We start from the raw sequence: 15,553 nt of genomic DNA, 5'->3' as shown, positions 1-15,553 counted from the left end.
GTCTGGTGTGGATCAGAGTCTAAGGACTACTGACGTGCCTCTGCTGTCTGTCTGGTGTGGATCAGAGTCTAGGGACTACTGACTTGTCTCTGTCTGGTGTGGATCAGAGTCTAGGGACTACTGACGTGCCTCTGTCTGGTGTGGATCAGAGTCTAGGGACTACTGACGTGTCTCTGTCTGGTGTGGATCAGAGTCTAGGGACTACTGACGTGCCTCTGCCTGGTGTGGATCAGAGTCTAAGGACTACTGACGTGCCTCTGCTGTCTGTCTGGTGTGGATCAGAGTCTAGGGACTACTGACGTGTCTCTGCCTGGTGTGGATCAGAGTCTAGGGACTACTGACGTGTCTCTGCCTGGTGTGGATCAGAGTCTAAGGACTACTGACGTGTCTCTGCCTGGTGTGGATCAGAGTCTAGGGACTACTGACGTGCCTCTGCCTGGTGTAGATCAGAGTCTAGGGACTACTGACGTGTCTCTGCCTGGTGTGGATCAGAGTCTAGGGACTACTGACGTGTCTCTGTCTGGTGTGGATCAGAGTCTAGGGACTACTGACGTGCCTCTGCCTGGTGTGGATCAGAGTCTAGGGACTACTGACGTGCCTCTGCTGTCTGTCTGGTGTGGATCAGAGTCTAGGGACTACTGACGTGCCTCTGCTGTCTGTCTGGTGTGGATCAGAGTCTAGGGACTACTGACGTGCCTCTGCTGTCTGTCTGGTGTGGATCAGAGTCTAAGGACTACTGACGTGCCTCTGCTGTCTGTCTGGTGTGGATCAGAGTCTAGGGACTACTGACGTGTCTCTGCCTGGTGTGGATCAGAGTCTAGGGACTACTGACGTGCCTCTGCTGTCTGTCTGGTGTGGATCAGAGTCTAGGGACTACTGACGTGGCTCTGTCTGGTGTGGATCAGAGTCTAGGGACTACTGACGTGCCTCTGCCTGGTGTGGATCAGAGTCTAAGGACTACTGACGTGTCTCTGCCTGGTGTGGATCAGAGTCTAGGGACTACTGACGTGGCTCTGTCTGGTGTGGATCAGAGTCTAGGGACTACTGACGTGTCTCTGCCTGGTGTGGATCAGAGTCTAGGGACTACTGACGTGGCTCTGCCTGGTGTGGATCAGAGTCTAGGGACTACTGACGTGCCTCTGCCTGGTGTGGATCAGAGTCTAGGGACTACTGACGTGCCTCTGCCTGGTGTGGATCAGAGTCTAGGGACTACTGACGTGGCTCTGCCTGGTGTGGATCAGAGTCTAAGGACTACTGACGTGTCTCTGCCTGGTGTGGATCAGAGTCTAAGGACTACTGACGTGCCTCTGCTGTCTGTCTGGTGTGGATCAGAGTCTAGGGACTGCTAACGTGCCTCTGTCTGGTGTGGATCAGAGTCTAAGGACTACTGACGTGCCTCTGCTGTCTGTCTGGTGTGGATCAGAGTCTAGGGACTACTGACGTGCCTCTGCTGTCTGTCTGGTGTGGATCAGAGTCTAAGGACTACTGACGTGTCTCTGTCTGGTGTGGATCAGAGTCTAGGGACTACTGACGTGTCTCTGTCTGGTGTGGATCAGAGTCTAGGGACTACTGACGTGGCTCTGTCTGGTGTGGATCAGAGTCTAAGGACTACTGACGTGCCTCTGCTGTCTGTCTGGTGTGGATCAGAGTCTAGGGACTGCTAACGTGCCTCTGCTGTCTGTCTGGTGTGGATCAGAGTCTAGGGACTACTGACGTGCCTCTGCTGTCTGTCTGGTGTGGATCAGAGTCTAGGGACTACTGACGTGCCTCTGCTGTCTGTCTGGTGTGGATCAGAGTCTAAGGACTACTGACGTGCCTCTGCTGTCTGTCTGGTGTGGATCAGAGTCTAGGGACTACTGACGTGCCTCTGCTGTCTGTCTGGTGTGGATCAGAGTCTAGGGACTACTGACGTGCCTCTGCTGTCTGTCTGGTGTGGATCAGAGTCTAGGGACTACTGACGTGCCTCTGCTGTCTGTCTGGTGTGGATCAGAGTCTAGGGACTGCTAACGTGCCTCTGCTGTCTGTCTGGTGTGGATCAGAGTCTAGGGACTACTGACGTGCCTCTGCTGTCTGTCTGGTGTGGATCAGAGTCTAAGGACTACTGACGTGTCTCTGTCTGGTGTGGATCAGAGTCTAGGGACTACTGACGTGCCTCTGTCTGGTGTGGATCAGAGTCTAGGGACTACTGACGTGCCTCTGCCTGGTGTGGATCAGAGTCTAGGGACTACTGACGTGTCTCTGTCTGGTGTGGATCAGAGTCTAGGGACTACTGACGTGGCTCTGCCTGGTGTGGATCAGAATCTAAGGACTACTGACGTGGCTCTGCTGTCTGTCTGGTGTGGATCAGAGTCTAGGGACTACTGACGTGCCTCTGCTGTCTGTCTGGTGTGGATCAGAGTCTAGGGACTACTGACGTGCCTCTGCTGTCTGTCTGGTGTGGATCAGAGTCTAGGGACTACTGACTTGTCTCTGCTGTCTGTCTGGTGTGGATCAGAGTCTAGGGACTGCTAACGTGCCTCTGCTGTCTGTCTGGTGTGGATCAGAGTCTAAGGACTACTGACGTGCCTCTGCTGTCTGTCTGGTGTGGATCAGAGTCTAGGGACTACTGACGTGCCTCTGCTGTCTGTCTGGTGTGGATCAGAGTCTAGGGACTACTGACGTGCCTCTGCTGTCTGTCTGGTGTGGATCAGAGTCTAGGGACTACTGACGTGCCTCTGCTGTCTGTCTGGTGTGGATCAGAGTCTAGGGACTGCTAACGTGCCTCTGCTGTCTGTCTGGTGTGGATCAGAGTCTAGGGACTACTGACGTGCCTCTGCTGTCTGTCTGGTGTGGATCAGAGTCTAGGGACTACTGACGTGCCTCTGCTGTCTGTCTGGTGTGGATCAGAGTCTAGGGACTACTGACGTGCCTCTGCTGTCTGTCTGGTGTGGATCAGAGTCTAAGGACTACTGACGTGTCTCTGTCTGGTGTGGATCAGAGTCTAGGGACTACTGACGTGGCTCTGTCTGGTGTGGATCAGAGTCTAGGGACTACTGACGTGCCTCTGCCTGGTGTGGATCAGAGTCTAGGGACTACTGACGTGGCTCTGTCTGGTGTGGATCAGAGTCTAGGGACTACTGACGTGTCTCTGCCTGGTGTGGATCAGAGTCTAGGGACTACTGACGTGTCTCTGCCTGGTGTGGATCAGAGTCTAGGGACTACTGACGTGCCTCTGTCTGGTGTGGATCAGAGTCTAGGGACTACTGACGTGTCTCTGTCTGGTGTGGATCAGAGTCTAGGGACTGCTAACGTGCCTCTGCTGTCTGTCTGGTGTGGATCAGAGTCTAAGGACTACTGACGTGTCTCTGCTGTCTGTCTGGTGTGGATCAGAGTCTAGGGACTACTGACGTGCCTCTGTCTGGTGTGGATCAGAGTCTAGGGACTACTGACGTGCCTCTGCTGTCTGTCTGGTGTGGATCAGAGTCTAGGGACTACTGACGTGTCTCTGCCTGGTGTGGATCAGAGTCTAGGGACTACTGACGTGCCTCTGTCTGGTGTGGATCAGAGTCTAGGGACTACTGACGTGCCTCTGCTGTCTGTCTGGTGTGGATATAAAATACTGTTGGTGTGGGAGGGGTAGAGATGTGTTCCCGTAGGGAGGTAGGTCACAGGGCCCGTAGGGAGGTAGTTCACAGGGCCCGTAGGGAGGTAGTTCACAGGGCCCGTAGGGAGGTAGTTCACAGGGCCCGTAGGGAGGTAGTTCACAGGGCCCGTAGGGAGGTAGTTCACAGGGCCCGTAGGGAGGTAGTTCACAGGGCCCGTAGGGAGGTAGTTCACAGGGCCCGTAGGGAGGTAGTTCACAGGGCCCGTAGGGAGGTAGTTCACAGGGCCCGTAGGGAGGTAGTTCACAGGGCCCGTAGGGAGGTAGTTCACAGGGCCCGTAGGGAGGTAGTTCACAGGGCCCGTAGGGAGGTAGTTCACAGGGCCCGTAGGGAGGTAGTTCACAGGGCCCGTAGGGAGGTAGTTCACAGGGCCCGTAGGGAGGTAGTTCACAGGGCCCGTAGGGAGGTATTTCACAGGGCCCGTAGGGAGGTAGTTCACAGGGCCCGTAGGGAGGTAGTTCACAGGGCCCGTAGGGAGGTAGTTCACAGGGCCCGTAGGGAGGTAGTTCACAGGGCCCGTAGGGAGGTAGTTCACAGGGCCCGTAGGGAGGTAGTTCACAGGGCCCGTAGGGAGGTAGTTCACAGGGCCCGTAGGGAGGTATTTCACAGGGCCCGTAGGGAGGTAGTTCACAGGGCCCGTAGGGAGGTAGGTCACAGGGCCCGTAGGGAGGTAGTTCACAGGGCCCGTAGGGAGGTAGTTCACAGGGCCCGTAGGGAGGTAGTTCACAGGGCCCGTAGGGAGGTAGTTCACAGGGCCCGTAGGGAGGTAGTTCACAGGGCCCGTAGGGAGGTAGGTCACAGGGCCCGTAGGGAGGTAGTTCACAGGGCCCGTAGGGAGGTAGTTCACAGGGCCCGTAGGGAGGTAGGTCACAGGGCCCGTAGGGAGGTATTTCACAGGGCCCGTAGGGAGGTAGTTCACAGGGCCCGTAGGGAGGTAGTTCACAGGGCCCGTAGGGCTCTAGTCAAAAGAAGGGCACTATATAGGAGATAGGCTATCACTTGAGACTCATTCTATTCTATGTCTGTACAGAACTCAATGCAGTGCTGGTGTACCTGTGCTCCATCCCAAACAGTGAAAGGTTATATGACAAGTACCTTACTGTATGAGTAAATCTCCTACCTGGTATTCTCTGTCCATGGATGGAGGGGGGGGGGAGGACATGAGGGATGGGAGGCCTCCGTAGTCAGCAGGTGGAGGAGGAGGGGGGTAGTTCCCTAAAACACACAGATACCATAGGAGTTAGTTAAACCTCTGAGCTGCTCACTCATATTTAAAAAAGATACGGCTTGTGTCTGAAATGGCAGCCTATCCCTTTATAGGGCACAACTTATGACCAGATCCCAACGGGAGAAGTCATGACAAAAAACACTCATGTAAATATGACTGGCAGGCAGGGAGAGAGAGAGAGAGAACGAGAAGGAGAGAAAGAGAAAGAGAGAGAGAGAGAGAGAGAGAGAGAGAACGAGAACGAGAAGGAGAGAGAGAGAGAGAGAGAGAAAGAGAGAGAGAGAGAACGAGAGAGAGAACGAGAGAGAGAGAGAGAAAGAGAGAGAAAGAATGACAGAAAGAGAGAGAGAGAGAGAGAGAGAGAGAGAGAGAGAGAACAAGAGAGAGAGAGAGAGCAAGAGAGAGTGAGAGCGAGAGAGAGAGAACGAGGAGAGAAAGAATGACAGAAGAGAGAGAGAACAAGAGAGAGAGAACGAGAGAGAGAGAGTGAGAGAGAACAAGAGACAACGATTGAGAGAACGAGAAGGAGAACGAGGAGAACGAGCAAAAGAGAGAACGAGAGAGAGAGAGAGAGAGAGAATGAGCGAAAGAGAGAATGAGAGAGAGAACGAGCAAAAGAGAGAACGAGAGAGAGAGAGAGAGACAACGAGACAGCGCTAGACACTAATCACCCACACCATCAGACTGACATACAAAATTGCAACACTTCAGTCTAACTAAGGGTCTCTAATCTGGAGTTAGCTAGCATGTGTTCTCCTTGAGATTGAAGATGTAAACACTGTGTTACTAACGGCTCAGTCCTGCCAGGAGAGGAGAAACAAGCCAACTGGAACACTTCTGAAGTCTTCACTAATCCAACGATTCACCCAACCACATGTTCCAGCAAGGATGAGAAGTAACACGCCAAATTAGATTTCTATTTGTTCCCTCTTCTCGGCGTAGGACTTGGGAGTGCATCCCAAACGGTACACTATTCCCCTATTCGAGGCACTAGTTTTGACCAGAGTCCAAGTGCACTACACAGGGAACCATTGGGGATGTTAGGGCTAAGGACTCGAGATTGAATCATTTGACCGTGTACTTCTAAGTACCCAACCAGACATGAGCTTTGCAAATTAAAAGGCTTCTACTCGGACGTAATGGGAATTTGTAGCAATGTTAAGACTTTGATGAGTCCTGTTCAGAAATTCCATTTGCCCCCCCCCCCCCCCCTCCCCTCCCCTCCCCTCCCCTCCCCCCTCCTGGCTTCTGCTTTTATCTGTTTTCATTAGAATCTAATTGATGTCATCAATGTAGTTTATCCCGAGTCTCCTGGCCAAATTAATTAGAGGATGTTTGTTGTCGATTATGTCAGTTGGACTAAAATAAAATAAAACTACCCCACTGCACAGTAACCTGCAAAATGGGGTACATGTCTGTGTCTTTGCGCAATCCGACGTGGTTTCTGAAATGCTGAGCAGGACATTAAGAATTCCCTGTGGGTGTGTGAAGGCAGGAGGGAGGGAGGGAGGGAGGGAGGGAGGGAGGGAGGGAGGGAGGGCTCCATGTGGATGGTTTATGTAATGCCCTCCTGACCTCCAACTAGTTAAAACTCGTGAGAGAAACAAGCAAAGAATAAAAAAACGCTCCACCACTCTCCTCCTATCATCTCCTCCTATCATCTCCTCCTATCATCTCCTCAAATCTCCTCCTATCTCCTCCTATCATCTCCCCCTATCTCCTCCTCCTATCTCCTCCTCCTATCTCCTCCTCCTATCATCTCCTCCTATCTCCTCCTCCTATCTCCTCCTACTATCATCTCCTCCTATCTCCTCCTCCTATCTCCTCCTATCATCTCCTCCTATCATCTCCTCCTATCTCCTCCTATCATCTCCCCCTATCTCCTCCTCCTATCTCCTCCTCATATCTCCTCCTCCTATCTCCTCCTCCTATCTCCTCCTCCTATCATCTCCTCCTATCTCCTCCTCCTATCTCCTCCTACTATCATCTCCTCCTATCTCCTCCTCCTATCTCCTCCTATCATCTCCTCCTATCATCTCCTCCTATCATCTCCTCCTATCTCCTCCTATCTCCTACTATCTCCTCCTAACATCTCCTCCTCCTATCTCCTACTATCTACTCCTATCTCCTCCTCCTATCTCCTCCTCTCATCTCCTCATATCATCTCCTCCTATCTCCTCCTCCTATCTCCTCCTCCCATCTCCTCCTCCTATCATCTCCTCCTATCATCTCCTCCTATCTCCTCCTCCTATCATCTCCTCCTATCATCTCCTCCTATCATCTCCTCCTATCTCCTACTCCTATCTCCTACTCCTATCTCCTCCTCCTATCTCCTCCTCATATCTCCTCTTCCTATCTCCTCTTCCTATCTCCTCTTCCTATCTCCTCTTCCTATCTCCTCTTCCTATCTCCTCCTTCTATCTCCTCCTCCTATCTCCTCCTCCTATCTCCTCCTCACATCTCCTCACATCTCCTCCTCACATCTCCTCCTATCTCCTCCTCACATCTCCTCCTATCTCCTCCTCACCTCCCCTCCCTCTCCTCTCACCTCTCCTCCCTTCTCATCTCTCCTCCCCTCTCATCTCTCCTCCCCTCTCCTCTCACCTCTCCTCCCTTCTCCTCTCCTCGCATCTCTCCTCCTCCAAGACACAGATCTACCCTCCCTCCCTCCCTGACACTACCATCTCCCTGTCCACCCTTCCATTCCCTCTCAACACTACCATCCCTCTGTGTATCCTTTCACCCCCCCTCCCTACCTGACACTACCATATCTTTGTCCATCCTTCCACCCCCCCCTCCCTCCCTCCCTCCCTCCCTCCCTGATACTACCATATCTTTGTCCATCCTTCTCCCCCTCCCTCCCCCTTCCCTCCCTCCCTGATACTACCATATCTTTTTCCATCCTTCCACCCCCTCCCTCCCTCCCTCCCTCCCTAATACTACCATATCTTTGTCCATCCTTCTCCCCCTCCCTCCCCCTCCTTCCCTCCCTCCCTGATACTACCATATCTTTGTCCATCCTTCTCCCCCTCCCTGATACTACCATATATTTTTCCATCCTTCCACCCCTTCCCTCCCTCCCTCCCTCCCTCCCTCCCTCCCTGATACTACCATATCTTTGTCCATCCTTCCATTCCTCCCTCCTCCCCCCTCACTATCCCCTTTGCCATAATAAAAGTAACTTGTAAGTTGGGGCTGACACAAAACGAAAACATCAAGTTCCATGTCCATCTCTCTCAAACATCAAAAGTTGTTTTGGGATGTATTATTTCAGGAAACATGAAAGATGATCATGTTTTCAGAGAGATGCATGCTGGGAAGGGAGACGCGAGAGATGAGGAGGATGGAGGTCAGGGGTCAACGACCAACATCCCTCCGTCTGCTTAAGAACCCTCCAACCTGAGCCCGTGGTTCAGCCGAGCCCGTGGTCCAGCCGAGCCCGTGGTCCAGCCGAGCCCGTGGTCCAGCCGAGCCCGTGGTCCAGCCGAGCCCCTGGTCCAGCCGAGCCCCTGGTCCAGCCGAGCCCGTGGTCCAGCCGAGCCAGCTGACCTGGATCTATGTGGAGACGTTATTAACTCAGTCCATCAGTTTAAAGCCATTAGTAGTAGGTATTTGTGGAGGTCAATTCATTGGATATTTTAAACTGCCTGACTCTGTAGTGGGTGCTGGGGGTTTGACCTGACCCTGTAGTGGGCGTTAGGGGTTTGACCTGACTCTGTAGTGGGTGCTGGGGGTTTGACCTGACTCTGTAGTGGGTGCTGGGGGTTTGACCTGACTCTGTAGTGGGTGATGGGGGTTCGACCTGACTCTGTAGTGGGTGCTGGGGGTTTGACCTGACTCTGTAGTGGGTGCTGGGGGTTTGACCTGACTCTGTAGTGGGTGCTGGGGGTTTGACCTGACTCTGTAGTGGGTGCTGGGGGTTTGACCTGACTCCGTAGTGGGTGCTGGGGGTTTGACCTGACTCTGTAGTGGGTGCTGGGGGTTTGACCTGACTCTGTAGTGGGTGCTGGGGGTTTGACCTGACTCTGTAGTGGGTGCTGGGGGTTTGACCTGACTCTGTAGTGGGTGCTGGGGGTTTGACCTGACTCCGTAGTGGGTGCTGGGGGTTTGACCTGACTCCGTAGTGGGTGCTGGGGGTTTGACCTAACTCTGTAGTGGGTGCTGGGGGTTTGACCTGACTCTGTAGTGGGTGCTGGGGATTTGACCTGACTGTAGTGGGTGCTGGGGGTTTGACCTGACTCCGTAGTGGGTGCTGGGGGTTTGACCTGACTCTGTAGTGGGTGCTGGGGGTTTGACCTGACTCTGTAGTGGGTGCTGGGGGTTTGACCTGACTCTGTAGTGGGTGCTGGGGGTTTGACCTGACTCCGTAGTGGGTGCTGGGGGTTTGACCTGACTCTGTAGTGGGTGCTGGGGGTTTGACCTGACTCCGTAGTGGGTGCTGGGGGTTTGACCTGACTCCGTAGTGGGTGCTGGGGGTTTGACCTGACTCCGTAGTGGGTGCTGGGGGTTTGACCTGACTCCGTAGTGGGTGCTGGGGGTTTGACCTGACTCCGTAGTGGGTGCTGGGGGTTTGACCTGACTCCGTAGTGGGTGCTGGGGGTTTGACCTGACTCCGTAGTGGGTGCTGGGGGTTTGACCTGACTCCGTAGTGGGTGCTGGGGGTTTGACCTGACTCCGTAGTGGGTGCTGGGGGTTTGACCTGACTCTGTAGTGGGTGCTGGGGGTTTGACCTGACTCTGTAGTGGGTTTTGCTGCGGTTTGAGCCAGGACTTGAAGTAGGCCTGTAGAACGGTAAACCAAGATTGGTTGACCTGACCTGCGGCACTTTACTGATTCTGTTTCCCAGTTGTGCCATCTCTATTCCATACTGTAAATACCATCGCAACTCGTGTTAAAACATCTGAAGTTCTCGTACAACAAGAACAATCAATATCTTTTACGTCTCAAATGGCACCCTACACTACTGTTGACCCGGACCTAACAGGGCACTCATCCAAATTGGTGCACTTTGTAGGGTGCAATTTAGGGACAATTCAGGATGAAACCGATGTCTTTTAAAAGGACTTCATGACAACATTGACTAATAGAGGTCGGTCAACTCTGGGATAGTAATTACAGTTGCCTCATTTCTGCATGTGTCACCAGACAACGCTGGCAATAACAAACATAACCTGCTGTATCTTTGACCCATCTAGAACTCTCATCTCGTAACCAGTCACTGGAAACAAACATGGGAGATTCAGTGTCCTGTCTTGTCTGTATGGACAAATACAGGACTTTGACAGACAAGGATGATACCGCAGAACGATGTGGCAATGATTTAATAGACGAATATATCCAGACAGCTGTTTGAATGAGATGGACATACAAAACACGGATAATTACATGAATTTATTTAATTAAACGTTAAAATCCAGGATATTTGTATAATATTCCTCATCGTGATATTTAAGTGATCAGGAAATACGATAATGTTTTACTTAAATTAACCAAATGAACACAACTGTGGATTAAAATGTTTATTTTAAAGTGCCAGTGTCACGTACCACAGCCGGTCCGTCCACAGGTTCACAGTGTTTGTAACATTATCCCTATGTAGTGTAGGACTTTGGACCAGAGGCCATTGGGGAATAAGGTGTCATTTGGGAGGAACACATAGTAGAGGACTGTTATAAGACATGGTAGTGAACCAGTCCAGTATAGTAGAGGACTGTTATAAGACATGGTAGTGAACCAGTCCAGTATAGTAGAGGACTGTTATAAGACATGGTAGTGAACCAGTCCAGTATAGTAGAGGACTGTTATAAGACATGGCAGTGAACCAGTCCAGTATAGTAGAGGACTGTTATAAGACATGGCAGTGAACCAGTCCAGTCCAGTATAGTAGAGGACTGTTATAAGACATGGTAGTGAACCGGTCCAGTCCAGTAGAGGACTGTTATAAGACATGGCAGTGAACCAGTCCAGTATAGTAGAGGACTGTTATAAGACATGGTAGTGAACCAGTCCAGTATAGTAGAGGACTGTTATAAGACAAGGTAGTGAACCAGTCCAGTCCAGTAGAGGACTGTTATAAGACATGGTAGTGAACCGGTCCAGTATAGTAGAGGACTGTTATAAGACATGGTAGTGAACCAGTCCAGTATAGTAGAGGACTGTTATAAGACATGGTAGTGAACCAGTCCAGTATAGTAGAGGACTGTTATAAGACATGGTAGTGAACCAGTCCAGTCCAGTAGAGGACTGTTATAAGACATGGTAGTGAACCGGTCCAGTATAGTAGAGGACTGTTATAAGACATGGTAGTGAACCAGTCCAGTATAGTAGAGGACTGTTATAAGACATGGTAGTGAACCAGTCCAGTATAGTAGAGGACTGTTATAAGACATGGTAGTGTACGAGTCCAGTCCAGTATAGTAGAGGACTGTTATAAGACATGGTAGTGAACCAGTCCAGTATAGTAGAGGACTGTTATAAGACATGGTAGTGAACCGGTCCAGTCCAGTAGAGGACTGTTATAAGACATGGTAGTGAACCAGTCCAGTATAGTAGAGGACTGTTATAAGACATGGTAGTGTACCAGTCCAGTCCAGTATAGTAGAGGACTGTTATAAGACATGGTAGTGTACGAGTCCAGTCCAGTATAGTAGAGGACTGTTATAAGACATGGTAGTGAACCAGTCCAGTATAGTAGAGGACTGTTATAAGACATGGTAGTGAACCGGTCCAGTCCAGTAGAGGACTGTTATAAGACATGGTAGTGAACCAGTCCAGTATAGTAGAGGACTGTTATAAGACATGGTAGTGAACCAGTCCAGTATAGTAGAGGACTGTTATAAGACATGGTAGTGAACCAGTCCAGTCCAGTATAGTAGAGGACTGTTATAAGACATGGTAGTGAACCAGTCCAGTATAGTAGAGGACTGTTATAAGACAAGGTAGTGAACCAGTCCAGTCCAGTATAGTAGAGGACTGTTATAAGACATGGTAGTGTACCAGTCCAGTCCAGAATAGTAGAGGACTGTTATAAGACATGGCAGTGAACCAGTCCAGTATAGTAGAGGACTGTTATAAGACATGGTAGTGAACCAGTCCAGTATAGTAGAGGACTGTTATAAGACATGGCAGTGAACCAGTCCAGTCCAGTATAGTAGAGGACTGTTATAAGACATGGTAGTGAACCGGTCCAGTCCAGTAGAGGACTGTTATAAGACATGGCAGTGAACCAGTCCAGTCCAGTATAGTAGAGGACTGTTTTAAGACATGGCAGTGAACCGGTCCAGTCCAGTAGAGGACTGTTATAAGACATGGTAGTGAACCAGTCCAGTATAGTAGAGGACTGTTATAAGACATGGTAGTGAACCAGTCCAGTCCAGTATAGTAGAGGACTGTTATAAGACATGGTAGTGAACCAGTCCAGTATAGTAGAGGACTGTTATAAGACATGGTAGTGAACCAGTCCAGTATAGTAGAGGACTGTTATAAGACATGGTAGTGAACCAGTCCAGTATAGTAGAGGACTGTTATAAGACATGGCAGTGAACCAGTCCAGTATAGTAGAGGACTGTTATAAGACATGGCAGTGAACCAGTCCAGTCCAGTATAGTAGAGGACTGTTATAAGACATGGTAGTGAACCGGTCCAGTCCAGTAGAGGACTGTTATAAGACATGGCAGTGAACCAGTCCAGTATAGTAGAGGACTGTTATAAGACATGGTAGTGAACCGGTCCAGTATAGTAGAGGACTGTTATAAGACATGGTAGTGAACCAGTCCAGTATAGTAGAGGACTGTTATAAGACATGGTAGTGAACCAGTCCAGTATAGTAGAGGACTGTTATAAGACATGGCAGTGAACCAGTCCAGTATAGTAGAGGACTGTTATAAGACATGGTAGTGAACCAGTCCAGTATAGTAGAGGACTGTTATAAGACATGGCAGTGAACCAGTCCAGTATAGTAGAGGACTGTTATAAGACATGGCAGTGAACCAGTCCAGTATAGTAGAGGACTGTTATAAGACATGGTAGTGAACCAGTCCAGTATAGTAGAGGACTGTTATAAGACATGGTAGTGTACGAGTCCAGTCCAGTATAGTAGAGGACTGTTATAAGACATGGTAGTGAACCAGTCCAGTATAGTAGAGGACTGTTATAAGACATGGTAGTGAACCAGTCCAGTATAGTAGAGGACTGTTATAAGACATGGTAGTGAACCGGTCCAGTATAGTAGAGGACTGTTATAAGACATGGTAGTGAACCAGTCCAGTATAGTAGAGGACTGTTATAAGACATGGTAGTGAACCGGTCCAGTATAGTAGAGGACTGTTATAAGACATGGTAGTGAACCAGTCCAGTATAGTAGAGGACTGTTATAAGACATGGTAGTGAACCAGTCCAGTATAGTAGAGGACTGTTATAAGACATGGTAGTGTACGAGTCCAGTCCAGTATAGTAGAGGACTGTTATAAGACATGGTAGTGAACCAGTCCAGTATAGTAGAGGACTGTTATAAGACATGGTAGTGAACCAGTCCAGTATAGTAGAGGACTGTTATAAGACATGGTAGTGTACGAGTCCAGTCCAGTATAGTAGAGGACTGTTATAAGACATGGTAGTGAACCAGTCCAGTATAGTAGAGGACTGTTATAAGACATGGTAGTGAACCGGTACAGTCCAGTAGAGGACTGTTATAAGACATGGCAGTGAACCAGTCCAGTATAGTAGAGGACTGTTATAAGACATGGTAGTGAACCGGTCCAGTCCAGTAGAGGACTGTTATAAGACATGGTAGTGAACCAGTCCAGTATAGTAGAGGACTGTTATAAGACATGGTAGTGAACCAGTCCAGTATAGTAGAGGACTGTTATAAGACATGGTAGTGTACGAGTCCAGTCCAGTATAGTAGAGGACTGTTATAAGACATGGTAGTGAACCAGTCCAGTATAGTAGAGGACTGTTATAAGACATGGTAGTGAACCGGTCCAGTCCAGTAGAGGACTGTTATAAGACATGGTAGTGAACCAGTCCAGTATAGTAGAGGACTGTTATAAGACATGGTAGTGTACCAGTCCAATCCAGTATAGTAGAGGACTGTTATAAGACATGGTAGTGTACGAGTCCAGTCCAGTATAGTAGAGGACTGTTATAAGACATGGTAGTGAACCAGTCCAGTATAGTAGAGGACTGTTATAAGACATGGTAGTGAACCGGTCCAGTCCAGTAGAGGACTGTTATAAGACATGGTAGTGAACCAGTCCAGTATAGTAGAGGACTGTTATAAGACATGGTAGTGAACCAGTCCAGTATAGTAGAGGACTGTTATAAGACATGGTAGTGAACCAGTCCAGTCCAGTATAGTAGAGGACTGTTATAAGACATGGTAGTGAACCAGTCCAGTATAGTAGAGGACTGTTATAAGACATGGTAGTGTACGAGTCCAGTCCAGTATAGTAGAGGACTGTTATAAGACATGGTAGTGAACCGGTCCAGTATAGTAGAGGACTGTTATAAGACATGGTAGTGAACCAGTCCAGTATAGTAGAGGACTGTTATAAGACATGGTAGTGAACCAGTCCAGTATAGTAGAGGACTGTTATAAGACATGGCAGTGAACCAGTCCAGTATAGTAGAGGACTGTTATAAGACATGGTAGTGAACCAGTCCAGTATAGTAGAGGACTGTTATAAGACATGGTAGTGAACCAGTCCAGTATAGTAGAGGACTGTTATAAGACATGGTAGTGAACCAGTCCAGTATAGTAGAGGACTGTTATAAGACATGGTAGTGTACGAGTCCAGTCCAGTATAGTAGAGGACTGTTATAAGACATGGTAGTGAACCAGTCCAGTATAGTAGAGGACTGTTATAAGACATGGTAGTGAACCAGTCCAGTATAGTAGAGGACTGTTATAAGACATGGTAGTGTACGAGTCCAGTCCAGTATAGTAGAGGACTGTTATAAGACATGGTAGTGAACCAGTCCAGTATAGTAGAGGACTGTTATAAGACATGGTAGTGTACGAGTCCAGTCCAGTATAGTAGAGGACTGTTATAAGACATGGTAGTGAACCAGTCCAGTATAGTAGAGGACTGTTATAAGACATGGTAGTGAACCGGTACAGTCCAGTAGAGGACTGTTATAAGACATGGCAGTGAACCAGTCCAGTATAGTAGAGGACTGTTATAAGACATGGTAGTGAACCGGTCCAGTCCAGTAGAGGACTGTTATAAGACATGGTAGTGAACCAGTCCAGTATAGTAGAGGACTGTTATAAGACATGGTAGTGAACCAGTCCAGTATAGTAGAGGACTGTTATAAGACATGGTAGTGTACGAGTCCAGTCCAGTATAGTAGAGGACTGTTATAAGACATGGAAGTGAACCAGTCCAGTATAGTAGAGGACTGTTATAAGACATGGTAGTGAACCGGTCCAGTCCAGTAGAGGACTGTTATAAGACATGGTAGTGAACCAGTCCAGTATAGTAGAGGACTGTTATAAGACATGGTAGTGTACGAGTCCAGTCCAGTATAGTAGAGGACTGTTATAAGACATGGTAGTGAACCAGTCCAGTATAGTAGAGGACTGTTATAAGACATGGTAGTGAACCGGTCCAGTCCAGTAGAGGACTGTTATAAGACATGGTAGTGAACCAGTCCAGTATAGTAGAGGACTGTTATAAGACAT

At 49.4% G+C, this 15,553-nt stretch overlaps 1 protein-coding gene across 3 annotated transcripts in view; it reads right to left on the bottom strand.

Moving 5' to 3' along the window:
* Positions 1-15,553, bottom strand: part of LOC110510444 (lipoma-preferred partner homolog) — a 436,781-nt gene that overhangs the window by 258,111 nt on the left and 163,117 nt on the right. For all 3 annotated transcript variants that reach the window (XM_090236480.1, XM_090236479.1, XM_090236478.1), the window contains one exon: positions 4,762-4,856. In XM_090236480.1, the coding sequence (XP_090092606.1) occupies positions 4,762-4,856 (95 nt within the window). The remainder of the gene's footprint in view (positions 1-4,761; positions 4,857-15,553) is intronic.

Source organism: Oncorhynchus mykiss, chromosome 5 (genome assembly GCF_057628025.1).
Source record: "Oncorhynchus mykiss isolate SJ-2025 chromosome 5, ASM5762802v1, whole genome shotgun sequence".
NCBI lineage: Eukaryota > Metazoa > Chordata > Actinopteri > Salmoniformes > Salmonidae > Oncorhynchus > Oncorhynchus mykiss.
This window is presented reverse-complemented; position numbering and strand designations above follow the sequence as displayed.